Source organism: Bombina bombina, chromosome 6 (assembly GCF_027579735.1).
Source record: "Bombina bombina isolate aBomBom1 chromosome 6, aBomBom1.pri, whole genome shotgun sequence".
NCBI lineage: Eukaryota > Metazoa > Chordata > Amphibia > Anura > Bombinatoridae > Bombina > Bombina bombina.
In genome coordinates, this window is record NC_069504.1 from 430,739,351 (window position 1) to 430,767,101 (window position 27,751).

At 41.1% G+C, this 27,751-nt stretch overlaps 1 protein-coding gene across 1 annotated transcript in view; it reads right to left on the reverse strand.

The window, feature by feature from the left end:
- RAD50 (RAD50 double strand break repair protein) overlaps window positions 1–27,751 on the reverse strand; it is a 917,823-nt gene that overhangs the window by 281,468 nt on the left and 608,604 nt on the right. Inside the window, exons 10-12 of the mRNA XM_053719284.1 lie at window positions 14,054–14,085; window positions 13,640–13,815; window positions 3,509–3,746 (exon numbers count right to left, since the gene is read on the reverse strand). Of these exons, the coding sequence (XP_053575259.1) occupies window positions 3,509–3,746; window positions 13,640–13,815; window positions 14,054–14,085 (446 nt within the window). The remainder of the gene's footprint in view (window positions 1–3,508; window positions 3,747–13,639; window positions 13,816–14,053; window positions 14,086–27,751) is intronic.

Consider the following 27,751-nt stretch of genomic DNA (forward strand, 5'->3'; position numbering starts at 1 on the left):
GTAAGGAGGATTGGCGCGCTAGATGTACTAGGGGCCTCCTGAGTGGGCAAGACTCGTGTAGACGAAGGAGGGAATGATGCAGTACCATGCTTACTCCCCTCACTTGAGGAATCATCTTGGGCATCATTTTCAGTGTCACATAAATCACATTTATTTAAATGAGAAGGAACCTTGGCTTCCCCACATTCAGAACACAGTCTATCTGGTAGTTCAGACATGTTAAACAGGCATAAACTTGATAACAAAGTACAAAAAACGTTTTAAAATAAAACCGTTACTGTCACTTTAAATTTTAAACTGAACACACTTTATTACTGCAATTGCGAAAAAGTATGAAGGAATTGTTCAAAATTCACCAAAATTTCCCCACAGTGTCTTAAAGCCTTAAAAGTATTGCACACCAAATTTGGAAGCTTTAACCCTTAAAATAACGGAACCAGAGCCGTTTTTAACTTTAACCCCTTTACAGTCCCTGGTATCTGCTTTGCTGAGACCCAACCAAGCCCAAAGGGGAATACGATACCAAATGACGCCTTCAGAAAGTCTTTTCTATGTATCAGAGCTCCTCACACATGCGACTGCATGTCATGCTTCTCAAAAACAAGTGCGCAATACCGGCGCGAAAATGAGGCTCTGCCTATGATTAGGGAAAGCCCCTAAAGAATAAGGTGTCTAAAACAGTGCCTGCCGATATTATTTTACAAAAATACCCAGATTAAATGATTCCTCAAGGCTAAATATGTGTAATATATGAATCGATTTAGCCCAGAAAATGTCTACAGTCTTAATAAGCCCTTGTGAATAAAAATGGCTTACCGGATCCCATAGGGAAAATGACAGCTTCCAGCATTACATCGTCTTGTTAGAGTGTGTCATACCTCAAGCAGCAAAAGACTGCTCACTGTTCCCCCAACTGAAGTTAATTCCTCTCAACAGTCCTGTGTGGAACAGCCATGGATTTTAGTAACGGTTGCTAAAATCATTTTCCTCTTACAAACAGAAATCTTCATCTCTTTTCTGTTTCAGAGTAAATAGTACATACCAGCACTATTTTAAAATAACAAACTCTTGATTGAATAATAAAAACTACAGTTAAACACTAAAAAACTCTAAGCCATCTCCGTGGAGATGTTGCCTGTACAACGGCAAAGAGAATGACTGGGGTAGGCGGAGCCTAGGAGGGATCATGTGACCAGCTTTGCTGGGCTCTTTGCCATTTCCTGTTGGGGAAGAGAATATCCCACAAGTAAGGATGACGCCGTGGACCGGACACACCTATGTTGGAGAAATAGCAATTTTTTTTATTTTTTTAAAGCCAATAAAAAAAATATTTATTTTTGCCCATATGAGAGGTGAAGCACTGCCTCACCTGCCTCTAGTGACTGCACATCACTGTTATAAACATGCATGTAACAGAGATTTGTACATCACCCTGTGAAGAGTCATACAACCATAAAATAGTAAATATTCATGATTGAAGGAATGAATATTCAAAGTTGAGCCACTTCAGAAAGGTCTTGTACATTCTGTAGTAGAGACTCAGATTATTAAAACAGTATGTGCAGAGATAACAAAACTCTCTCTAATAATTGATCAAACTCTAGCAGCAAGGACATACATGTATTATATTTATGTATACATTTTTTATATAAATTTAAGCAGCTGAGATAAATGAAAAACAATCCTATATGATGAATATATAAATTGTTAATTTAAAGCAGATAAGCCTTTTCGAATATATAAACTCATTACACAAACTAAGGCAGTTTGATCAGCTTGCTGCATGAAAATAGACCAAGTTGTGGTAATAAAGGATAGGCAGACGTGCATGAGATACCAATTGGTGTCAAAGTGCGCCTTAGTGGGTTAAATTTGCTGCTCAACACACAAAACTGTGTACAGATGGGGGGGGGGGGGAGATACACAATTAAAAGTAAATTGTTGTCCAAAAACTGAGAATACAATTATTTACACCAGTACTTGCTCACAGCACACCTCACTACCAGAACATAAAAGAGCTAAGAGAATGAAAATGAAGTAGCACAGAAAACCATCTAAACACCCAACCCCCTTAGCAGCTCTTGTAAGATTTAATCACCCACCTCCAGGGCATAGAAGGGGTTAAATTTGCCAGATTAAAACACCAAAATGCCTAATAATTCACCATCTTAAATTCACAACAACTGAAGCAGAGAGGGAAAAGGCTTGTCAAGGAGAGGAGGCAGAGCTTATTGATATAATATGTAGGCCCAAAGGCCTGTGCTATTTGAAATAACTGTCAAAATTTTAAATTGTGAAAAAACACCTCCCCTAAGGTCCCTGTGTTACCCTGAGCTGCTTTGTGATTTTTGAGATCAAACTTATAATTGCATAGGGCAGTTACTAGCTCTCTTAAAGAGACAGTACCCATTTTTTTCCTGAAAAATGCAAAAATACGTTTTTTGAGGAAAAGGAGTAAATTGAGCTGCTAAGGAGTCATAAGGATGCTAGATAAGAACTATCCTGTGTCTCATCCCCCAAATTCTCATGTTAAACACATAGGTAAAGCTCCTCGGGTATAAGGCTGTGACCCCCAGCTATGTAGTACCTGTAAGGAGAGTACTATTGGATAGCTCCTGGGCTCTGTAGTGACTTACCTGGACTGAAGCTACCCTTCACTGTGTCTTACCAGCATGCTGAGGCCTTTCTCCCTCACAGGTTGATGATCCAAATAGAGAACCCATCCAGTGCAAAAAAATATACTGCAGAGGATACTGAAGATATATCTGTAACCCTTCAGGGTGGGGTCCCTTTGATGCCTGAGGGCAATTATGGCTGTTAGATTACCCACTAGAGTAATGGAAAGCAAAAAACAATAATCCTTAGCCCTGTTTCACTCAAAGTCTTCTTAAATATTCTTGGAGTGAAGTTTTCTAGGGGTACAGTGTCCCAAGTCAGGTCTTAAACCACAAATCATATGAAAAAATAATAAACTTGATAGTAAAGCACTTCTGAAATTTTCAACATCTCTCCTCGGAAGCCAAGAACAAACTGAAGAGGGAGAGAAAGTGGGGTAGGGGATTAAAGCTCTGTCAGGGTTCTTGACCTCCTCCTGGTAGGCTGGAATATATACAATATGTTATGAAGATATGGACTCTCATGAGCTAAGAAGGAAATAGGCATTAAATTGCTCTGACCGCTGTCACAGAACAACAGGACCGCTGTCACAGAACAACATCTAGAGCACTTCCATTCTTCACCTTCCTCCTGCGGAGGCAGAGATACTAGTTTACCAGTGAAGTAGGGGGTTTTTAAGGGCTCTTGGGAATCTTTGCCAGGAGTAATGGCTTGTGGAGTCTTATCACCTTGATGAAATAAAACATTTTTTGTTGATTTTGATTTGTTGTGCATAACAGATATAAAGAAAAATGATTGTTGAAAAAATAATCTTATTTTATTAGGCAGTGGCCTAAACTATTTTACTAAAGTGAAGTTACATGTGAGATAAGATGTATAAATCTGCACTTACCTCATAGGCTTGAGCTCCATCATTTCATCCCTCCTCTTCTCTCTTCTTTTTAATTCTCCTTCAGTTGACTTCAGCTTATCTGGGACTAGGCGCAGTTTGGACTGCATGTCATTAATTACATCTTGCAGCTCTGCTTCTGAGGGAAATATTCTCTGGCATACTGGACAACATGGCTGATTCTCCTCTGTTAGCTGGGTGATAAATTGAGTGTACACAGCTGTTGCCCCAGCAAGCATTGCTTTTAGGATAGACATAAAAGTGATTAATTGTGATGTTCTATTTTGTAGACTAACTGCTCATGTTTAAAATATATTTTATATAATATATGGCATAATGAACACTGATTCATGGTGGAAAAGCACAACTAGAAATTCCCCCCATACTGTCAGAAAACATGTTATGTCTGATACACCTTTCTCCATATTTGTTTATGGATGATCATGTGTAATTTACTGCAGTAGAATGCAAAGCAAAGACTGGGCCAACCTTATTTTAAAGTGTTTCTACATCTATGGTGCAGAACTTCCTGGCTTATGGATGACAACTTAAAGGGTCATTATAGTCGGAAACATTTTTTATGCTTACATGATAAATTCCGGATATGGAGAGTCCACAGCGTTATCAATTACTAGTGGGAATGTCACTCCTAGCCAGCAGGAGGCGGCAAAGAGCACCACAGCAAATCTGTTAAGTGTCACTCCCCTACCCATAATTCCCAGTCATTCGACCGATGGGAAATGGAAAAAAGAATAAGACAAATGTGTAGAGGTGCCTGAGGTATAGTAAAAAAATAACTGTCTTAAATTAAGGGTGGGGTCGTGGACTATCCATATCCGGAAATAAATACATTTAAGCATAAATTTTGTTTTCTTTCCTAAGATATGGAGACTCTACAACGTCATCAATTAGTAGTGGAAACCAATACCCAAGCTAGAGGACACAGATGACAAGGGAGGGAGGACAAGACAGTCAGACCTAGACAGAAGGCACCAGCACTTGAAGAACCTTTCTCCCAAAAGAGGCTTCAGCCGAGGCAAAAGTATCAAATTTGGAAAATTTGGAAAAAGTATGCAGAGAAGACCAAGTTGCAGCCTAGTAAATCTGTTCCACAAAAGCTTCATTTTTGAAAGCCCAAGAAGAAGAGACAGCCCTCGTGGAATGAGCTGCAATTCTCTCAGGAGGCTGCTGACCAGCAGTCTCATAAGCAAAACGAATTATACTTCTCAACCAGAGGGAAAGGGAAGTAGCAGTAGCCTTCTTACCTTTATGCTTTCCAGAGAAACAAACAAACAGGGCATAGGACTGGCAAAAATCCTTAGTCGCCTGTAGGTAGAATTTTAGTGAACAAAGTTCCTGAGAAGAAGAATTAGGACACAGAGAAGGAACAACAATTTCCTGATTAATACTTCTATTCGAAACCACTTTAGGAAGAAAACCCAACTTAGTCCTTCCTCAGAGGCAACCTCCAAGGTGGAAGAGATGACATCTTCACTAGGTCTGCATACCAGATCCTGCGAGTCCATGCAGGAGCTATTAGAATTACCGATGGTATCTCCTGTTTGATACGAGCAATGACTCGTGGAAGGAGAGCAAACGGAGGAAACAGATATGCTAGACTGAAATCTCAAGGAACCGCCAGAGCGTCTATCAGGGCAGCCTGTGGATCTCTTTACCTTGAACCATACCTTAGAAGCTTGGCGTTCTGCCGAGATGCCATCAAATCCAACTCTGGCACCCCCCATTTAAGGGTTAACTTGGAGAACACCTCCGGATGGAGAGCTGACCCCCCGGGATGAAATGTCTGTCTGCTCAGGAAATCCGCTTCCCAGTTGTCCACTCCTGGAATGTGGATGGCAGATAGACAGCAATTGTGAGCAGTTGGTTGATGTGATGGACCCTGTAATAAATTAATAAAGGTCTTTTTAACTTGACTGGAGGCTGGAAAACTACTTAATTTTGAATACATATTGGGGTTTGGCTAACCCTTTCCTGTGCCCCAGAAAGGAAAAGAGAGGTGCTGTCTTTCACCATTTTCATATAATCCTTAAGAAAACTACCCTTGCAGTTGGAAGAACGGAACTCTTTTCCAGATTCACTTTCCATCCGTGGGAATGTAGAAAAGACAACAAGATCTCTGTATGAGAATCTGCTTGTTTAAAAGATGGTGCCTGAACCAATATGTCATCCAAGTATGGCGCTAATGCAATTCCCAGAGACCTGATCCCACTGCCAAGAGAGCGCCCAGAACCTTTAAGAAAATTCTGGGAGCTGTGGCAAGGCCAAACGGAAGAGCCACAAACTGAAAAAGTGTCTAGAAAGGCGAATCCCAGGAACTTGTGATGATCCCTGTGGATGGGAACATGAAGATACGCATCCTTTAGGTCTATGGTCGTCATGAACTGACCCTCTTGGACCAAAGGAAGAATGGAACAAATGGTTTCCATTTTGAAGGATGGAACCCTGAGAAACTTGTTGATACACTTTAGGTCTAGAATAGAACGAAAAGTTCAATCTTTTTTAGGAACCCCAACCAGATTTGAATAGAGTCCTAGACCCTGTTCCCTTTACGGCAACTGGAACTATCACTCCCAGGGAAGAAAGGTCCCAAACGCAATTCAAGAATGCCTCTCTTTTTAGCTGGTCTGCGGATAATCTTGAGAGGTGAAACCTGTCCCTGGGAGGAAAAGTTTTGAATTCTATTTTGTAACCCTGAGATACTATGTCCACAGCCCAAGGATCTGGGACATCTCGCATCCATGCTTGATAGAAAAAGAGAAAGTCTGCCCCCCACTTGATTCGATCCCGGATCGGGGGCAAACCCTTCATGCTGATTTAGACTCAGCTGCGGGTTTCTTTGATTGCTTCCCCTTGGTTCAAGACTGATTGGGTTTCCAAGAAGACTTGGACTGTTTGTGCTTGGAAGAGGGAGAGGAAGACTTTCCTTTGAAGTTACGAAAGGAACGAAAATTACTCTGACGTCCTTTAGGTCTATTCTTCTTGTCTTGTGGTAGAAAAGACCCTTTTCCAACCGTAATATCAGAAATTATTTCTGCCAGACTAGGTCCAAACAAGGTCTTATCCTTGTAAGGAAATGCCAGAAGCTTGGACTTAGAGATAACATCAGCTGACCAAAAATTTTAGCCACAACGCCCTGCAGGCTAGCACAGCAAAGCCAGATTTCTTGGCTCCCAGTTTAATAACTTGCATGGTAGCATCAGAAATAAAGGAATTGGCTAGTTTGAGAGCCTTAATTCTGTGATGGATCTCCTCCAAAGGAGTCACCAACTACCAAAATTGAATCAGACAAGGTGTTGCACCAATAAGATGCAGCACTTGACACAGTGGCAATACAAACTGCAGGTTGCCATTGAAGACCTTGATGAACATACATCTTCTTCAAATAAGCCTCCAGCTTTTTGTCAATTGGATCCTTAAAAGAGCAGCTATCCTCTATAGTAGTTCTCTTACCAGAGTAGAAATGGCCCCTTCTACTTTAATGGAGTCAGCGTCAGGAAACATTTTTTTTAAAGACAGGAGACCAGGAAAAGGGTATCCCTGTGAAAAAATCTCTGTTGCACGGTTTGGAATAGGAAACACGTCCACAGAAGAAGGAACATCATAGTATTTATTAAGTTTACTAGAATTCTTAGGGTTGACAACGACAGGAGTCGTCTAAAGTGGCCAAAACCTCCTTTAACAATACACAAAGGTGTTCAAGCTTAAATTTGAAGGTTACTACTTCAGCATCAGATGAAGTAATTATACTGTTCGAATCTGAGATTTCACCTTCATAGGCTACTGATGTATCCTCCTCATCAGACTTATGAGGGAGGGCAACCTGAGTAGCAGGAGGTGGAACAGAAACCTTACTATCTGAATCTCTAATATTCCACTTGCGTTTACCCTTTAACATAGGAAAAGCAGATAATGCTGCAGATACGGCAGAAGATACCTGAGCAGCAATTTCTGCAGGCAAATAAACTCCTCCAGGAGGCTTAGAGGAACCGCAGGGCACAGTATATGACACCATTAAGGCTTGGTACGTTTGAGGAGAAAGCTGTGGAATTGCCTGAACAGAATTATCATGAGAAACATTTGGCTCAGAGGGCAATAATTTCTCCTTAAATTTTAGCGTTCTAGCTAAACATGATTCACAACACAATTTGGGCTTCTAGGCATAATAAACATTTGTCAAATGGAAGAGTCAGATTCCATGTCCATGGTTTAAACAAAAAAATTCTTTATGAAAAAAATACTATCACTTAAAATTTTAACTAACCACCTCAGAAGAATGTTATACACGCTATACAGGCTATAATAATAGACACCTTGACACCTTAGATATACTGAGGTGTCTTACCACACTTGCGGGAGAATTCCCAAAAGCAATATCGACACGGATACACTCCGCACCAACCTTACTGAGATACAGGGGAGAAATCACGCCGCTTCTCTCCGTATCAAAAGAGCGGGTCACGTGACTGGCAAAGCCGACACAGAAACAGAAACTGCGCAGCAAACAGAAAGCGCGTGTTCCACTACCGGGGAAAAAAAGTGAATCAAACAGTTCCCCTTGCCTGCTCAACCTCTCTAATAACATCTTAAAAAACAGCTGTATAGAAAGAACACCATCATGTCACCCATAATAAAGGATTACCCCTCTTAACCTTAACTTGCCACATACATTAGTGCCTGCACCTACCCCATATCAATCCTCACGATAAAGAATGCTAAAGACCCATATTAAATGCAGTTAAAGGGACACTGTACCCCAAAATTTTCTTTCGTGATTCAGATTGAGCATGAAATTTTAAGCAACTTTCTAATTTACTCCTATTATCAAATTTTCTTCATTCTCTTGGTATCTTTATTTGAAATGCAAGAATGTAAGTTTAGATGCCGGCCCATTTTTGGTGAAAAACCTGGGTTGTCCTTGTTGATTGGTGGTTAAATTCATCCACCAATAAAAAAGTGCTGTCCAGAGTACTGAAACCAGAAAAAAGCTTAGATGCCTTCTTTTTCAAATAATGATAGCAAGAGAACGAAGAAGAATTGATAATAGGAGTAAATTAGAAAATTGCATGCTCTTTCTGAATTACAAAAGAAAAAATTTGGGTACAGTGTCCCTTTAACCTTTTGCAGGATATATCCCCTGATAGCAGAGTTAACTTATCTTCATGAAGTGCATGTCTCCATACCTAGAAGACAAACAGCACTTACCTGCATCTAGCCGTCCAGCAGGAGGACAGCTTACAAGGCGTGAAAGGACACATACTCCTTACAGAGACCTGTAGAAAAAAGAAAGAACAGAGTAAACCTACTCTGGCTTTCTGTACTAGTGCATCAATATAGGAATCAGAGCAAGGCCCACCTCACAACTTCTTAACTGCTTAAAAGCAACCACTACTTTACTGCCGAGATTAACGTGGACTAAGCTAAACCCCAAATCCTTGCTTGCAGGGAAAAGTACCCAAAAAAGGAATTAATTTCTTCAGACACCAAACTTTAGCTCCTTTATTGACAGAGGCAAAGAGACTGACTGGGGATTATGGGTAGGGGAGCGACACTTAACAGCTTTGCTGTGGTGCTCTTTGCCTCCTCCTGCTGGCCAGGAGCGATATTCCCACTAGTAATTGATGACGTTGTGGACTCTCCATATCTTAGGAAAGAAAATTACAAGGTCTAATCCATTAGAGCATGTAATTTAAAGACTATCAGCCCTACAGTACTGTGTATTTCACACTTACAAAGGTTTTCAGCTTAGGATCAGCAGGGCTCTGCATGTCCCGAACGTCACTTCTACTGTGTGTTTAACCCCTTTGCATGGATTAAACACACAATACTGCAGGGTCGATTATTAAAATTACATCCTCCATCGGATTAGAGAAGTAATTGTTCGCCTATAATAGTCCTTTAAATTCTGACAATTTTTTTTTTGTGTGTATAAAAGCAAACGGGCCTAAAATGTTTTGAGGTGATTAAAACACAAAGTGCTGTCTTTGTCGCTGGTACAAGAATACCCTCTTTACAATCATGTATTGAATTGTATATTTATTAACATCTTACAAGTAATTACATGTTATCTATAAATGTATGTAAAAATCATAAATTATGCTTACCTGATAATTTCCTTTTCTTCCGATGGAAAGAGTCCACAGCTGCATTCATTACTTTTTGGAAAAATGAACCCGGCAACCAGGAGGAGGCAAAGACACCCCAGCCAAAGGCCCAAACACTCCCCCCACTTCCCTCAACCCCCAGTCATTCTGAAGAGGAACAACGAACAATAGAAGAAACATCAGGGTGAAAAAAGGTGCCAGAAGAATAAAAAGATGCCCCACGTAGAAAAAGGGTGGGGAGCTGTGGACTCTTTCCATCTGAAGAAAAGAAAATTATCAGGTAAGCATAATTTATTTTTTTCTTCCTAATTGGAAAGAGTCCACAGCTGCATTCATTACTTTTGGGAAAGCAATACCCAAGCTAGAGAGGACACTGAATGCCAAAACGGGAGGGTACAATAGGCGGCCCATTCTGAGGGCACCAAGTCAGAAACCACTACCCAACAAAAACCCTGCTTCGTCCGAAGCCGAGAAAACTATGAAAAGGAAAGGCCCCTAGGGCACTGACCCGCAGATAGTCCAGAAGCCTAGCTAGAGACCGCAAAATCGGACTCAACTGAGCTAACAGTCCTCCAGGAGACACTGTCCCCCAACAGGCGGTCCCTCACCAAGGGATAAGGCAAAGAAGAACCGAAAGGTCACCACAAAATCCATAAAAGCGAAACTCCAATAGCGAGCCCAGCTCACAAAGACCCAAATGGGTCCTGACAGACAAGGGAAGGCTACGCCCAGACCAAGCAGAAACCAGAGGTTTAGGACCGGGCCTCGAAACAGAGAAACCTTTCTCTCAACATCGTGCAAAAGCAGTGAAAGACAACTGAAGACGGAGTTCTCACATCGTCAGAACTAAGAATACTATAGTTTTCAGACAAAAAAAAGAACGCGTAACAGACCCAGACAAAAAACCCTGAGTCAAGAGTCACGCAGCCATCATTAGTATGACACAGAAGAATACTTGCTGAGAAGTAAAAACCGGCCAGCAAGAGAACATTTTGCAAAAGGAGAACTCCCAGACAGAGGGCACACTCCCAGGCAATCAAAGCCGCTAGACCTACACACAGGGCTCCAAAAGGGAAAGCACATAACCTCAACGAGGCCCACTGCAACCCCAAGAGAGAGAAAGGTTACACCCAGAACCCGAAGGTGAATGGTAACCCCTCTGATATAAAAACCCAGACCACAGGGAGATATTAATGCAATATTCAGATCAACCCAGATAACGAGATAACTCGCAAGTCCCGCCCCAAAGAAGAGACCACCTCTTGCCAAAGACCAATGCTCCAAAGGAGCTAGGCGTTAAAAGTCGTACAACAACACTAGAGCCCACAGACTCTCAAACAGCCACAGGACAACAAGCAAGGCGATACCCCAAGGCCAAAATTACTCGAGCAAAGGCTGGTCTCCGCATCACCTCCATACAATCAGAGGATCATAGAGAGAAAGGGACGCACAGCATCCCCAGCTCCGAGCAGAGTCCAAGGAAACCACGCCCAGTGCCCCAAACAGGTAACGACCATATTCTGGAGGGGAACCCAGGTCCCTAAAAGGAGACCCAACTCACATAGAGACAACAGAGGAAGATCAAAACATCTAGACGGTACACAGTCAATGTGCAAGAGCTGCAGCTGGTCACATTCTGTAACATATCCGCTGCAAGGCAGCTGAACTACCCAATAAACCACTAGCTGCTGAGAACTAAGTCCAGAAGGACAACTCCCAGGACCTCAAAAGAAAAAGGGCCAAAGCACCCAACTCGGCGGCAAGAGGGCGCAAGCCCACCAACCCTCCACTACATGGGAAGAAGCTCTAGGGTCTGACAACCCCAGACACAAGAGAGAGAGAGATGCAGTGGAACTCCACTGACCCAGTCATCCAAATTGAAGGCTATAAGGAGCTAGACAATCCTTCCTGCCTCACGAACCCACCGGTCCTCTAGAATGCTTAGTTGAACACAGAGGATAACATGAGCACTCTGCGCCTCTACCGGATTAGCCAAGCAGAGCGGCGCCACGTGTCCGAACAGCTACCAGACAGAACTGAACCCAAACAGGACCAGCCTGCAAATCAGTGTCCTAACCGTCAAGCCGCATAAATCCTCCCACAAAGGGGAAGGAAAACAGACCGAACATCCTATCGGATGAAAATAAAATACATCTTCCAAAAAAACTGAGAAAAATCTCAATACATGGACAATTAGGAGATTACATCATCCCCACATGTCTAATGAGGTACGCCATTCGAAGAACAGACTGAGTATTCCCGTATCCGATAAGGATAGGGTCGTTCAATAACTGAAAAAAACATGTCGGACTAACACGCGAAAGTGCGCAATTCTGTAATGAAAGGATAAACACTCAGGGACAGTCGCACCCACAGGGAACTGTACAGTCCAAGGTGGAATACCCGGGACAACAGGAGCAGGGAAGGGAAGGCACCACCCTGTCCTCAAACTCTATTCAATTTAGGAAATAAAGGTTCATCAGGCAATGCAACCTCTAGAATCCCTGAATTCGCAAAAAAAACCTTTTCTTTTCTTCCTAAAACTAAAGTCTGGTTCCTCTGCAGCTGGAGGTTGAGAGGCAGCAGAATCCGACCCAGAAAGTTCATACTCTGAAGTTTCAGAAAGAACTTCATCCTTTGATAACCCTATCAGTTAAATCCAAAAATGATTTGATGTACTCTGTGAAGAAGTGCAATATGTAACCTTTTGCTTGCGCTTAGCAGGGCGAGTTAAAGCATTAATGCCGCAGACACCGCCGTCTGAACTGCGCAGTAACGTCTGGAGAAGAAAAGGCCCCCTCCAGATGGAGGATCCGCAATGCTAAGGGAAAACTGCATGTGTATAGAGATAACAATGTGGGGTACGCACCTCACTGGACGACAACTCCTCAGAGGTGGACAGCTCTGTGGTATCAAATATGTTTGATATTATCACATTATCGAGGCATATGAAACATAATTGAGGGGGGGAACTAGGGCCTCCTCCCCATATAAACAGGAATTACTCTTTAGGAATAGAGGGAGTACCCTCTAAAGTAACAGAATCCTCCATCGCTAGTGCAATAAACGGAGAACTAGAGAAATAAAATATCTTATTTTACTTTAAAAAACGGCACCCTTATGGGGCACTCAGCACCCCCTAAGACCCAGACAGTACAGAGATTTATGACTCCTCTCTGATAGTCCGGTCAGGAAAGAGGGAATGAATCACATAGTGCACAATACAGGACTGTCCCTGCTATGAGAGAAAGTGTGCCAAGCTTGTAAGCTGCATGGCTCTCAAAGTGAAAGTGAAACCTGTATATTCCATAACAGCCTGAGCCTACCATCTCACACATAAAGCAGCATAACATCAACTACAAATATAAGATTATTATTCCCCACTGTTCAATAATCCCCCTAAGGAGATATTAACCCTTGATTCTATACAGAGAAAAGGCGCCACACTGTGACCCTGTCTTCTGTGTTAACATTATGTAATAAAAAATGAAACAATCTTACCAGAATCTACGCCATGGAACAGGAACACGACCCTTCAAGTGTGACAAGTAGTAGCTGCACTCTTGAGATGAACTTGAAAGAAGAAAGCAATCTGCGAAACTCGTCAACGCCGATTGCTAAAGGAGCTGTTAATATGGGTCAGGATGGTGTCGCAAAGGGAAGCTCCCCCTGCATCTCTACGGACTCTAACGTTCACCCAGGCTCTCAAGTTGGGAAGCTTAAAGGGCTACTTAAACTCCTGTCCCATAGCGAAGGGTAGAACCCCTCATAAGAGACCTCCGATATTCCAGCACCTCTCTGCCACCTCCTGTGACGAAAGGCAAAGAATGACTGAGGGATGAGGGAAGTGGGGGGAGTGTTTGTGCCTTCGGCTGGGGTGTCTTTGCCTCCTCCTGGTGGCTGGGTTCTTTTTCCCCAAAAGTAATGAATGCAGCTGTGGACTCTTTCCAATTAGTAAGAACATATGCAACAGGCAAAAAAAGCACCCAGTTCAGTTACGTTACAGGCTTACCTCTCTGTTTGGAGGTCTTTTCTATATCTTCCTGCAAGCGAGTCAGATCACAGTCAAAGTCCTGACTACCACATACATCAAACAGTTTTTCTTCATGTGATGAAGACTGTTCCTCCTTTCTGCGCAGTTCATTGGTCATGTGAGTTTTGTTCTGCTCTGCCGATGCCAGCTCCTTGCTGATAACATAAAACAAATTAACCAGATTCACCAGAATATCAACAAGGTATCTGGCAGCAAATTGAACTATACAGATATCTCACTGCTCATGATGACGCTACTTAGAAAACGTTACTATAATTGATGCAGAAAGATATGCATTGCAGTTGCACTATGCCCATAATAACATTGTAGTCATGGTAACATTGCATTTGACATGTTGTGTCAGGCATGATAGAACCCACCAATAGTACATACAATATAAACGGGCAAACCTTAATGTTACCATTCTTAAATGGAAATGAAAGTCAAAATTAAAACATTCATTATTCAGAGTATGAAATTATAAAAATTGAGCTTCCATTTTTAAATATACTTTGATATCCATTGTTGAAAAGCATATGTAAGTACATGGGGCTAGATATAGTGGTGTGCTAACTGTTGCAAGGGAGCGAAAACAGGTTAATCAGATGAAACACGCGTTGAAACTAAATGCATTTGCTTGAGCACAATAGAATTTAACGGGCGTCACGATAGCGTGACTTCAGAGCTCTGGTTTAACTGTTACGTGACACAAAAACATTGCACAAAACACATTAAAATTATATTTAAAAGTAAATTTACGGGGACATCCGGGCAGCGGCCATCTTGCAGGTCGCACTGAGCTTCAGCTCCTCAAGCTCTCTCCATTGTTCTCCAATTTAACATAACATTTTTGGCAATACCCTGCTTAAAATAGTGAAGAGGCTTGTCTGAAGAGGTCCGCATTCCAGATATAGGGTTTTGGATAGTGACTGGGCTTCATTGCCCTCAGTACCGGACTTTTCATTTTGAGGCCTGTCCACACAACTAGCTGTGCCTTGAGTGCGCAGTCTTAACTCAAGCTTAATATGTGTTCAACTGCTTTTCTGCTAACGGACCTCAGCAAGCTTTTGGATGACTACCAATTTGGCTTTGAAATAACCCTACAAAATGGGCTTCGCCAACCCTCAGCTACCAACCAGGTGGAAGACCTGCGGGGAGACTGCGATCCTGTGGAGGCAGAAAGTGATGCCGCTTTTGGGCCCCGGCTGATAATCCCCACCTTCCCAAGTGTAATACAAGCCTCTGTGGCAATGAGCTATGGGCGGTCTGCACGACACCCACTTACCTCAATGGGGATCTGGAAGCGCCACAAGCAAAGGGCTGACGACACTCCCGTCCAGGAACCAACTGATCTACCTACTGATTTGAATTCTTACAAATTGCATGGACGCTTCTGCAACAACGACCGGCATATTGAAAGGAAATCATTGCCACATAATACAAAGAGCCGGCAAAATTCATCTTCTGCCCTGCCCATTTCAAAACTGGATCACGCGCAAAGGAGGCCTGATATAAAGCCGGAGATGGCTTCAGGAGGAAAAGATAGTGCTTACCTCACCACACATCTCGGGACTGAAGATCTTCATGCGGCAGAAGTACAGCCGAATGCTGGGGACTGAAACAACTCCTGTGTGGTCCCGGATAGCTTGCTCTCAACGGGAGACTGCGTCACAGTGATGGCTCCATTTTCCCCTTTAATACAAGTAGTCCTGTACAGAGTCGGAGTGGGGTAAATATGTGAACTACTCAAGTATACGGCCGCCTTTCTCCAACAACGGCAGCTTTTTTCATTTGGCTGTTGGACTCCAATAGACATGGCCGTGCAGGGATAGATTTAGTTAAATATTACACAGGGTGCCCTGAACCTGTCTAGCTCTGCTTGACAATATATCTGTGCATGGACTCTCCGATAATTGCCCCCCTTAGATTTCATATTACTATTCTATGGTTTTGCTGTTTTTGGTTGCTAGAGTGTTTTACAGAGTCTCCTTTACTTTTTTCCCGTTTATGACCTCAGTTCACTCTATGCTGTTGGCAGTTACTTACCTATCATTTCAATTTATGTTTTCGTTTTACTCAGCAGATAATATATAGCTATAGTCAGGTCAACAGATCTGGTATGCCTAGCTATATTAACATATAATGCTTCTAATCATAATGTATTATATTAACCCCTGTTGTCTAAAGTGCAAAATGAGGACCGCTCAGGTACCGAGAGTATGTCATTCCTAGGCAATGTATATGAGTGAATATCTTTTATAACTATTCCAGATGTTGTATTTAATATTAGTTGTCGCAGTAACTACCTTGGCCATATAGGAAACCATATATTATTTACTCTTTTTGAAGCCCAGCCTCCTTCCCTTGGCTCTCCCAACTGGTCTTTTTCTCACCCCATATGCTGTTATAACCCCTATAATTATACTGTTCCCAGCCCCTACACATACTTATCACCCAATTGGGAGTTATATAGGGATCCTCCCCCTCTTAACATTTGTTAAAGCTTGGTACAATATACCTCATAGCAAATGAGCTCCATTATGACTTCTTGCCCTCATGGACCCATAATTATACATTGAGAAATCAAAGCAAAAAAGAGGTTCATCAATTAGTGGTCCCCTTAATTTGTGATTGCCTACTATAGTCTTCATCACTCTCAAATCTAGGGGGTCCAAAAGTGGCCCCATGAGGCATCGTGTAGGTATAGAATTTGTTCAGCAAACTCTGTTAGTGAAGACGCATTAGCTTTTCTTGTATTGACTGTATTTTGGAAAACCATTGTCTCGTTTTATTGTGCATTAACTATTACTGTATGTTTGCCTGCATTGAACCTCAATAAAACTTTAAACTTAAAAAAAGTAAATTTACACTGATAATACTATCTAATACAAATGACTAAAAAATTAAATTGCAATAAAAAGTTATAAGGGCTCAAAGATAGAAGGTCTCAGGTGTTAGAAAAAAAAAAAAAGGGCTTTAACATAGAGATACATACATATACATGCCTAAATATGTACTGTATATGTATGTACATGTATTTGTGTGTGTATATTTGTATTTACAGACATATATAAATAGATATGTATACATATACAGACATATATACACTCACCGGCCACTTTATTAGGTACACCTGTTCAATTGCTTGGTGACAAAAATTGCTAATCAGCCAATCACATGGCAGCAACTCAATGCATTTAGGCATCTAGACATGGTGAAGACGACTTGCTGAAGTTCAAACTGAGCATCAGAATGGGGTAGAAAGGGGATTTAAGTGACTTTGAACGTGGCATGGTTGTTGGTGCCAGGCAGGCTGATCTGAGTATTTAAAAAACTGCTGATCTACTGGGATTTTAACGCACAACCATCTCTAGGGTTTACAGAGATTGGTCAGAAAAAGAGAAAATATCCAGTGAGCGGCAGTTGTGTAGACAAAAATGCCTTGTTGATGTCAGAGGAGAATGGGCAGACTGGTTTGAGATGATAGAAAGGCAACAATAACTCAAATAACCACTCGTTACAACCAAGGTATGCAGAATACCATCTCTGAACGCACAACACATCGAACCTTGAAGCAGATAGGCTACAGCAGCACAGGAAAATTAGGCTACAATTCGCACAGGCTCACCAAAATTGGACAATAGAAGATTGGAAAAATGTTGTCTGGTCTGATGAGTCTCGAGTTCAGCTGCGTTATTCAGATGGTAGGGTCAGAATTTGGCATAAACTACATGAAAGCATGGATCCGTCCTGCCTTGTATCAACGGTTCAGGCTGGTGGTGGTGGTGTAATGGTGTGGGGGCTATTTACTTGACACACTTTGGGACCCATAGTACCAATTGAGCATTGTTTAGCCCTAGATATGCATCCCATGTTCTACGGGGCAAGGATGATGCAATCAAACTCACCAAAGCTGACTCCTGTGTGATTCAAACAACAAAAAAGGTTGTTCCAGCCTCCAAAACTTTTAAAAAAGACCTTTATTCTTTTACATAGGGTCCATAGAAAAAAGAATTACGTTTCAGGCCTGCTATAGGCGCTTAGTCATGTATACTTTGAAATACACAGGTTAATGACATATACCCTTCCTGTTCTCATGTGAGCAACCAATTACACAATAGTGACATCTTGTGGATGCAGATAATAGCACATCCAAACTTGCTTTGTTTTAGATGATCACATGAGAAATAGTATTACATATATATATATAAAAAAAAAAAAAAAATTTATGCTTACCTGATAAATTGATATCTTCTATGATACGACGAGTCCACGGATTCATCCTTTACTTGTGGGATATTATCCTCCTGATAACAGGAAGTGGCAAAGAGCACCACAGCAGAGTTGTCCATATAGCTCCTCCCTTGACTCCACCCCCGAGTCATTCGACCGAAGGTATAGGAAGAAAAAGGAGAAACTAAAAGGTGCAGACGTGACTGAAGTTTTAAATAAAAAAATATAATCTGTCTTAAAATGACAGGGCGGGCCGTGGACTCGTCGTATCATAGAATAAATCAATTTATCAGGTAAGCATAAATTTACTTTTCTTCTATAAGATACGACAAGTCCACAGATTCATCCTTTACTTGTGGGATACAATACCAAAGCTACAGGACACGGATGAACGGGAGGGACAAGACAGATGCCTAAACAGAAGGCACCAAAGAAGCAAAAGTATCAAATTTGTAAAATTTGGAAAAGGTATGAAGGGAAGACCAAGTCGCAGCCTTACAAATCTGTTCAACAGAAGCATCGTTTTTAAAAGCCCATGTGGAAGCCACCGCTCTAGTACAGTGAGCTGTAATCCTTTCAGGAGGCTGCTGTCCAGCAGTCTTGTATGCCAACGAGATGATGCTTTTCAGCCAAAAAGAGAGGTAGCCGTAGCTTTTTGACCTCTACGTTTTCCAGAATAGACAACAAACAGAGAAGATGTTTGACTGAAATCTTTGGTCGCTTGCAAGTAAAACTTCAAAGCACGAACCACGTCCAAGTTGTGTAAAAAACGCTCCTTCTTAGAAGAATGGTTAGGACACAGAGAAGGAACAACAATTTCCTGATTAATATTCTTATTAGTAACAACCTTAGGAAGAAATCCAGGTTTGGTACGCAAAACCACCTTATCGGAATGGAAAACAAGATAAGGCAAGTTGCATTGCAATGCAGATAGTTCAGAAACTCTTCGAGCCGAAGAGATAGCAACTAAAAACAGAACTTTCCAAGATAGAAGCTTATTATCTATGGAATGCATAGGTTCAAACGGAACCCCTTGAAGAACTTTAAGAAATAAATTCAAACTCCATGGCGGAGCAACAGGTTTGAACACAGGCTTGATTCTTTTTTTTTATAACATCTTTTTTTTATTAGAAAGATCTCCACAAGATATACAATAAACATAAGATCGCAAGAAATCCATTATATATACATGTACATGCAGCAAACAATAACTAAAATTTTATGCCATTTGCAAAACCATCTTAATCTTGTTGGAGTTTCTTTGATATAATAAGACAAAAACCGAAAAAAAGAAAGAAAAAAGAAGAAAGAAGGAAGAGAAAGAGAAAAAAAAAAATTCCTTCCAAGACCCCCTCCCACCGTACCCGCGCCTAACACCCTTAACATCGTTGGCACTGAATTCCTACGCTAACCAGGAGGCCGGAATTTATTCAGTAGGACTAATTCTGCAAAACTTATGGACAAGCGAAATGGATAAAGAATCTGTCTCTGCACCGGAAGAGAATAAGACTTAATAATTGGAAGCCATCCAACAAGAAAGTCTTCAATCCTCTTCTCTGAAGCATCTTGAAGATGAAATGATTCAAAGATAATTTGTTCTTGTATTTCTTTTTGGACTGTTGATAAACTTGGAACTCTACTCGCCTTCCAATTCTTAAGGATAAGGTGGCGAACTGTAAGAATAATTGTATTAAATATACGAATCAAACAAGGGGAACTATTGTTAGCTGAGGGAAATAATAAAACTACATTTTGTAAGGTGATAGAGACATTTACACCATAGAGAGCACCAAGCCAGAAACAGATTTTAAGCCATAGTTGATTTAATTTGGGACACCACCAGAACATATGGAATAGATCCGCTCTAGACTTGGAGCACCGCGGACAGTTCCCCAAACTAGTAGGGAAAAACTTTTGAATTTTAGATGGATATAAATAATAATTATTCAGCAACTTCACGTGTGACTCTTTCCAGCTCATAGATAATCTACATTGATTCAGCATCTTAAAACTCAGGATAATCCTATCATTATCAGTTCCCGGAATAGATGGGCACAACCACTTACTTATCCCATCCAAATACTTTTCACTTTGCTTTGAAAGCATGATATCATACATCAAAGAGATGGATGTGTTACCCGACTTAAATTTTTTAATTAAACTTTTAATATCCGACCACGCTATCATATTCCCAGCCTGCCAATTCTGACTATATGTATAATGTCGTATCTGAAAATAGGCATACATATCTGATCTGGGCAACGCATAAGTTTGAAATATATATTCCGATGTATGCACCTGACAGTCTTCATCCATCACTTGTTTTACATAAAGTAAACCTTTATCTGCCCAAGATTTAAATATCTTTTGATGAATACCCGGGATAAATTGCGGATTACCCTGGATGGGGAGAAAATCTGAAAAGGTAGAATCTATACCTAAACATCCACAGAACTTATACCATGCTATAACAATGTTTTTAAATGACATCATTCTACAGATATTAGACGGAAGTTGTTTCGGTTTACAATGTAAGATGGCTTTTAATGAAAAAGGACGTATATAGAACGCCTCTTCCTGTCCTACTGCAATGAGATTAGTTTCAGTGATCCAGTCTAAAGCAAACTTTACCATGGCCACGATATTATATAGCTTAATATTGGGCAGAGCCAGGCCCCCCATATTTTTCTTCTGCATAAGCTTAGCTAAAGCTATTCTTGGTTTTTTTTCTTTCCATATAAATTTGGAAAAATAGCTATAAAGCTTCTTTGTATCTAGATTAGATATGAAAATAGGTAAATTTTGCACCATATATAAGAGTCGTGGGAAGATAATCATTTTTATTAAGTTTACCTTAGCAGAGATAGACAGTGGATAAGATGCCCAGAGCTGAAGATCCAATTTAATTTTTTCAAATAAAGATGAATAATTTGCTGCGTACCATAATTTCGGATTTCTATGTAATTCTAACCCTAAATATTTAACTACATTCACAACTTTAAATGGGATAATCCCCATATAGGGAAGCCTTTCGCCCACATACATGAATTCGCTTTTATCTAGATTAACTAGGTAGCCCGAGAATGAGCTAAATTCAGCAAGTATTTGTACAATTACTGGAATGGTTAGATGAGCGTTATCCACAAATAGCAGGATGTCATCTGCATATAATAGTGACTTCAAACGATTAGCGCCAAGTGATATACCAGTTAGTATATCTCGGAATCGGATTGCCAAGGGTTCTATCGCTAGATTAAAAAGAAGGGGGGACAGCGGACAGCCCTGCCTAGTGCCACGTTGTAAAATAATCTCTTGTGACCGGATACCATTTATCAGCAAAAATGATCTAGGTTTTGAGTAAACTTTGCTAATATATTGAATAAAATTACCAGCAAATCCAAAATTAATTAATGATCAAAATAGATGCTCCCAGACGATGGAATCAAACGCCTTGACAGCGTCTAGAGTCAGAACTGCTGAATCGCGAGTTACCAAATTATTAATGCTCTGCTCTGAGTTCCACGCATAATCAAGAAATGCAATTACCTTACGAATATTCTTAGATGAACTTCTAGATGACATAAATCCTGTCTGATCTGGGTGAATTACATTCTGTAAACATCGGCCAAGCCGAGCTGCAATAATACCGGCCATTATTTTGTAATCAGTGTTAAGCACTGATATAGGCCTATAAGAAGCCGGATCCTCAGGGTTTTTTCCTTTTTTAAGTATGAGAGAAATGTTTGCCTCTACAAACCCTCTCGATATACTATTATCGGACAGATAATAATAATTAAATAATTCCACTAAGAACGGAACTAATTCATCTTTAAGCGATTTATAAAATTCAGCTGGCAGCCCGTCTGGGCCAGCTGCTTTATTTAATTTAAGGCCATCAATTGCTTTACATATCTCCTCTTTATTTACAGGTTGATTTAGCGCTACCAATTCTTCCGTTTGAATCTTGGGGGTACTAACCTTCGACCAGAAAATATCTTGATTATGCTGGCTTACAGAAACCGACGCATACAGTTGCTGGTAATAGTTATGGAACACTTGGCTGATCTCTATTGATTTGAAAAAACGATTTTCCCTATTCTTGATAACTGCAATAAAGTTTTTTTTTTCCTGTTCTTAACTAGACGCGCCAGGTGTTTTGCGGAACAACCATGGAAACTCTTATACTTTAAGCTAAGCCTCATCTCTTCTTCTTGAGATTTTTGCTTTAAGAACACGTCCATTTCCTTTCTGGCCTCCAAATATGCATACCAGTTTATCGGAGAGGGATCAAGATTAACCTTGCTATAGGCCATCTTAACATTATTAGCTAATAGAAGTTCCTGCTCCTTCCTCTTTTTGGAGCATCTACTCATATAGGCAATAATCTCTCCACGCATTACTTCCTTAGCTGCCTCCCAATAAATCTCTAATTTATTCTTGTAGTCAGAGTTACATAACACATAGTCATTCCATATAGTTCTCATCCTAGATATAAACCTAGGTCTAGTATATAAGAATCGGGGAAAAGAAAAAAATGGTACACTAACCCTGGTCTCTCCTACTCCTGTGAATGTCAACGAAATAATAGCGTGATCGGATACCATAAACTCACCAATCCCAGCACTTACCGGATATACCGATAATGATTCTGATATTAAAAAAAGATCAATCCTTGAGAATGTCCTATGAGCCTTTGACTCACACGTGAAAGCTCGTGTTTGTGGATTCTGTATTCGCCAAATATCAGTCAAGCTAAATTTGTTACAGATTTTTTTAAAATACTTCGCATTTCTCTTATATTCTGCAGTGTTCTTATTTGAGAAACGATCTAATTCTGGACATATCGTCATATTAAAATCTCCACATAAAATAAGATTTTCCCTTTGATATGGAAATATTTTGTTCTGGATCAGCTCCCAAAATTGAGATGAAAACTTATTAGGGGCATATATATTACAAAAAATATATTTTACACTACTGATCATTACTTGAAGCAAAATATATCTAGCTGCGGGATCTATCTCTACGTTAATAATTTTGTATTCTAAATCTTTATGCAATAAAACTGCGACTCCTCGTTGTTTATGGGGGCCGGAGGAAGAGATTACTTTACCAACCCATTTTGTTCTAAGCTTAGCGGCTTCCGCCCCATCTAGGTGGGTTTCTTGTAGGAATACTAACCCTGGATTTTCTTTAGCTAGTGTTTTAATAACTAGTTTACGTTTACTCGGGGAGGAAATCCCTCCCACGTTCCAAGATAGGACTTTAAATCCGACTTCCCTCATCCAGCCTTAAAATATATATAGCCCTGAAAAAAAAGGTACGGGTGGGCAACAGCGGGGGGGAGGAAGAAAGAAGAGAAAAAAAAAAAAAACTTAAAAACGTAACTCTTAACACAGATTACAATAGCTCTCTCTAGAGACAGATTCCTGACTCTTTGTGAATTAATACACAACAAAAAACATAGATTAAACATATCTGTGCTAAAAATCAAATAATATTTGATAAGAAATAAAAAGAACAAACATATTATACAATTCTCATATAAGTGCGCTATCTTCCGCACCTTCATACTAGTTACTGTCTTTCTGGATTAGCTTAAATTTCTAGGCTTTTCATAAATTCTTGGATTTCTGAGACTTCATTGAATATAAATTTAGATCCTTTATTTTCAACTATAACTTTGGCCGGATAGAATAAACTTGCTCTTATCCCTTTACCGATTAACTGTGAGCAAAAAGGTGCCATTATTCTTCTCCGCGCAGATGTCTCGGCGGAGAAGTCTTGAAACAGCAAAATCTTGCTGTTCGCAAATCTCAGGGTATCAGCTTTTTTAAAAAGCTTCAGAATCTCCAGCTTATCCTGAAATTTGAGAACCTTAAAGACACACATCCTAGGTTTAACCGACCCTGAGGTAGAGTTTCTCTTAGGGCCGACTCTGTGCGCCCTTTCAATTGCTAAGGGGAGCACATGAGCTGGAAAACCAATAGCCTGCGGGAGCGTAATAGAAGTAAATTTAATGAGATCGTCAAACTCGAGGGATTCCGGTAAACCAATAATCCTTATGTTATTCCGCCTGGAGCGATCTTCAAGATCCTCCAGGCGCAATTGCATATTATTTAGTTTGACCTGCTGTGATTGGATTACATTTTCTTGAGTAGTCAGTCTGTCTTCAACTGAGGAGATTCTACTCTCCGCTTCCCCCATTCTTACAGAGAATAACTTGACCTCAGCAGACAGTGTCATCATCTCTGTAGAGATAGTTCCTAATTCTTTTTTAATTTCCTCAAATTGAGGGGAAAAAATAGCAGTGAGTTGCCCGATTAATACCTGGGTATCAATAAGAGCTGGTACACTGTCTGCTGACATATCTGGATTGGAGTCGCCCAATTTATTATTTCTTTTTTCCCTGGCTTTCACAGGCATTTTGGGCGAATTATTTTTACTAAGTGTTACAAATTTTTCCATGTAGTGAACTTCAAAAAAAAAAAAAAAAAAAAAAAAAAAAAAAAAAAAAACCGAATAAAAAAAGACCCTCCTGTGAAGTGATCTAAAAAAAAAAAAAAAAAAGCTTCCTGTGTAAAAAAAGTGAAAACAGCAAAAATAAAACTAATTTTAAATTTGTGATATATAAGTGTGTATATATTTTTTTTTTCCTTTTTTCTTCCCCTTTCCTTCCTCTTCTTTTGTGTTCTATGTGACTAGTACTTCATTATCTTCATGATAATGCCTTTACTCAAAAATGTGTGAATACCATCAGTGTATAGTGCTTAAGGCCAATGACCTATATATACATAGAAAAAAAAAAGAAAAGATTTAATTTAGACTCCAATCTTAGAACAACCTATTGACACCCACTCTTCTGTGATCAGACTCAGCAAATAGGAATATTCAAAGCGATAACCAATAAGTACCCCTCACATGATCCTTTCTGCAGAAGTTTTAACTTAAGGAGGTATATCTAGACACACAATTACATCAACAGACTACTTGATATTACCACTATAAAGATGAAACAAGCATCATAAACTTTGTCTCCTCTTTTTTTTTTTAACACAATCCTAATCCCCTCGGTCTAGCAGCGACTTTTAGTCCAGCAACAGTGTCAATTAATGTCCGTCAGGGCTTAGCCTGTTTAGACCATGTCTCTGATTATACTTAAATAAACAAAAAGCCCTGCTGGGCTATTACACAACCTCAGCTTTATCAGCAAGCCAAGTTTTAAATTTTAATGGGAAGTCCTCCAGTATCCCCTACACGATATAGAAATGTCTCAGAGTTACTTCAAACTGATTTTCCAGTCACCCGCCTCCTTCAGGGGGTCGGAGACATATCAAGATCACCAGGACACGAGTGGTTCAAGAGACAGTTAGTGCCACAAACAATCAATATGGAATAAGCAATGAACCACCAATACGCTACCTCCTCTGGACCAGGAAGCGACGGCTGGAATACCCTTGTTCGGCAGCACTATTCCTGATAGATCTGTGCCGTCACCTTAACTGGCCATAGCAAACTTGGCCCTGCTGCTACCATCGGCACCTTGACTCTACTGCCCCAGGGGAGCGCGATTTCCAGATCCCTCCGCGTAGTCACCACTCTCACTTCCTCAGCGCATCTGTAATCCAGCGACAGGAGGATCCGCGTCTTCCGATGACGCTACTACTCCGAGGCAACACCTCCACCACTCCGACCATCCACCTTTCGCGGATCTTGAGCTCCTCCTCACCTCAGACGGAGCTCCGGCCACAGGAGCAGACAGGGGGTCTAGTAAGTGATTTTCTTAGCCTCAATGTACGATATCAGCAACATCTTAATATCTGGTTGTTAACTTTTTATTCTTAAATAATTGCTCAGCAGCGGTCATGCCCGCAGGCAAATACAGCCTTATAGGTTTCCTTTCCAGCTGGCGTTATTATGCCCAGATACTGGCCCTCATGGTCCGACAGAAATGGGGCAAGGAGTGAAGGCTTGGATTACTTTCACCGGCTACACGCCGACATGGAGCAGCATGAACTTTAGCTCCGCCTTCTCACCGGAAACCCCAGCAGCCTGAACACAGGCTTGATTCTAATCAAAGCCTGACAAAACGACTGACCGTCTGGAACATCTGCCAGACGCTTGTGCAGTAAAATTGATAAAGCAGATATCTGTACCTTTAGGGAACTAGCTGATAACCCCTTCTCCAATCCTTCTTGGAGAAAGGACAAAATCCTAGGAATCCTGATCTTACTCCATGAGTAGCCTTTGGATTCGCACCAATAAAGATATTTACGCCATATCTTATGGTAAATTTTCCTAGTGATAGGCTTTCGAGCCTGAATCAAGGTATGTATGACCGACTCAGAGAATCCCTGCTTAGATAAAATCAAGCGTTCAATCTCCAGGCAGTCAGCCGCAGAGAAACTAGATTTGGATGCTGGAACGGACCTTGAATGAGAAGGTCCTGTCTCAGTGGCAGTTTCCACAGTGGCAGAGATGACATTTCCACCAGGTCTGCATACCAAGTCCTGCGTGGCCAAGCAGGTGCTATCAAAATTACCGAAGCCCTCTCCTGTTTGATTCTGGCAATCAGCCGAGGAAGGAGAGGAAAAGGAGAGGAAAAGGAGGTTGAACGACCAAGGTACTGCTAGAGCATCTATCAGTACTGCTTGGGGATCCCTTGATCTGGACCCGTAACAAGGAAGTTTGGCATTCTGACGAGATGCCATCAGATCCAATTTTAGTGTGCCCCATTGACGAATCAATTGTGCAAACACATCCGGATGGAGCTCCCACTCCCCCGGATGAAAAGTCTGTCGACTTAGAAAATCTGCTTCCCAGTTCTCCACTCCTGGGATATAGATTGCTGATAGATGGCAAGAGTGAGTCTCCGCCCATCGAATTATTTTGGAAACCTCTATCATCGCTAGAGAACTCTTTGATGATTGATATATGCTACTGTATATTGTCCGACTGGAATCTTATGAATTTGGCCGAAGCCAGCTGAGGCCACGCCTGAAGCGCGTTGAATATCGCTCTCAGTTCTAGAATATTTATTGGAAGAAGAGCCTCCTCCTGAGTACACACACCCTGTGCCTTTAGGGAATTCCAGACTGCACCCTAGCCCAATAGGCTGGTGTCCATCGTCACTATGACCCATGCTGGCCTGCGGAAAAACATTCCCTGGGACAGATGATCCTGTGACAACCATCAAAGAAGAGAGTCTCTGGTCTCTTGATCCAGTTTTATCTGAGGAGATAAATTTGCATAGTTCCCATTCCACTGTCTGAGCATGCATAGTTGCAGTGGTCTGAGATGCAAGCGAGCAAACGGAACTATGTCCATTGCCGCTACCATTAGTCCAATTACCTCCAAACACTGAGCCACTGACGCCCGAGCAATGGAATGAAGTGTTCGGCAGGTGGTTAAGATCTTTTATTTTCTGACCTCCATCAGAAAATTTTTCATGTCTACCAAGTCTATCAGAGTTCCCAGGAATGGAACTCTTGTGAGAGGGACAAGTGAACTCTTCTTTAAGTTCACCATCCACCCGTGAGATCTTAGAAAAGCCAACACGATGTCCGTGTGAGATTTGGCTAGTTGGTAAGTTGACGCCTGAATCAAGATATCGTCCAGATATGGCGCCACTGCTATGCCCCGCGGCCTTAGAACCGCCAGAAGGGACCCTAGCACCTTTGTGAAAATTCTGGGAGCTGTGGCCAAACCGAAAGGAAGAGCCACAAACTGGTAATGCTTGTCCAGGAAAGAGAACCTGAGGAACTGGTGATGATCTTTGTGGCTAGGAATGTGAAGATACGCATCCTTCAAATCCACGGTGGTCATATATTGACCCTACTGGATCATTGGTAAAATTGT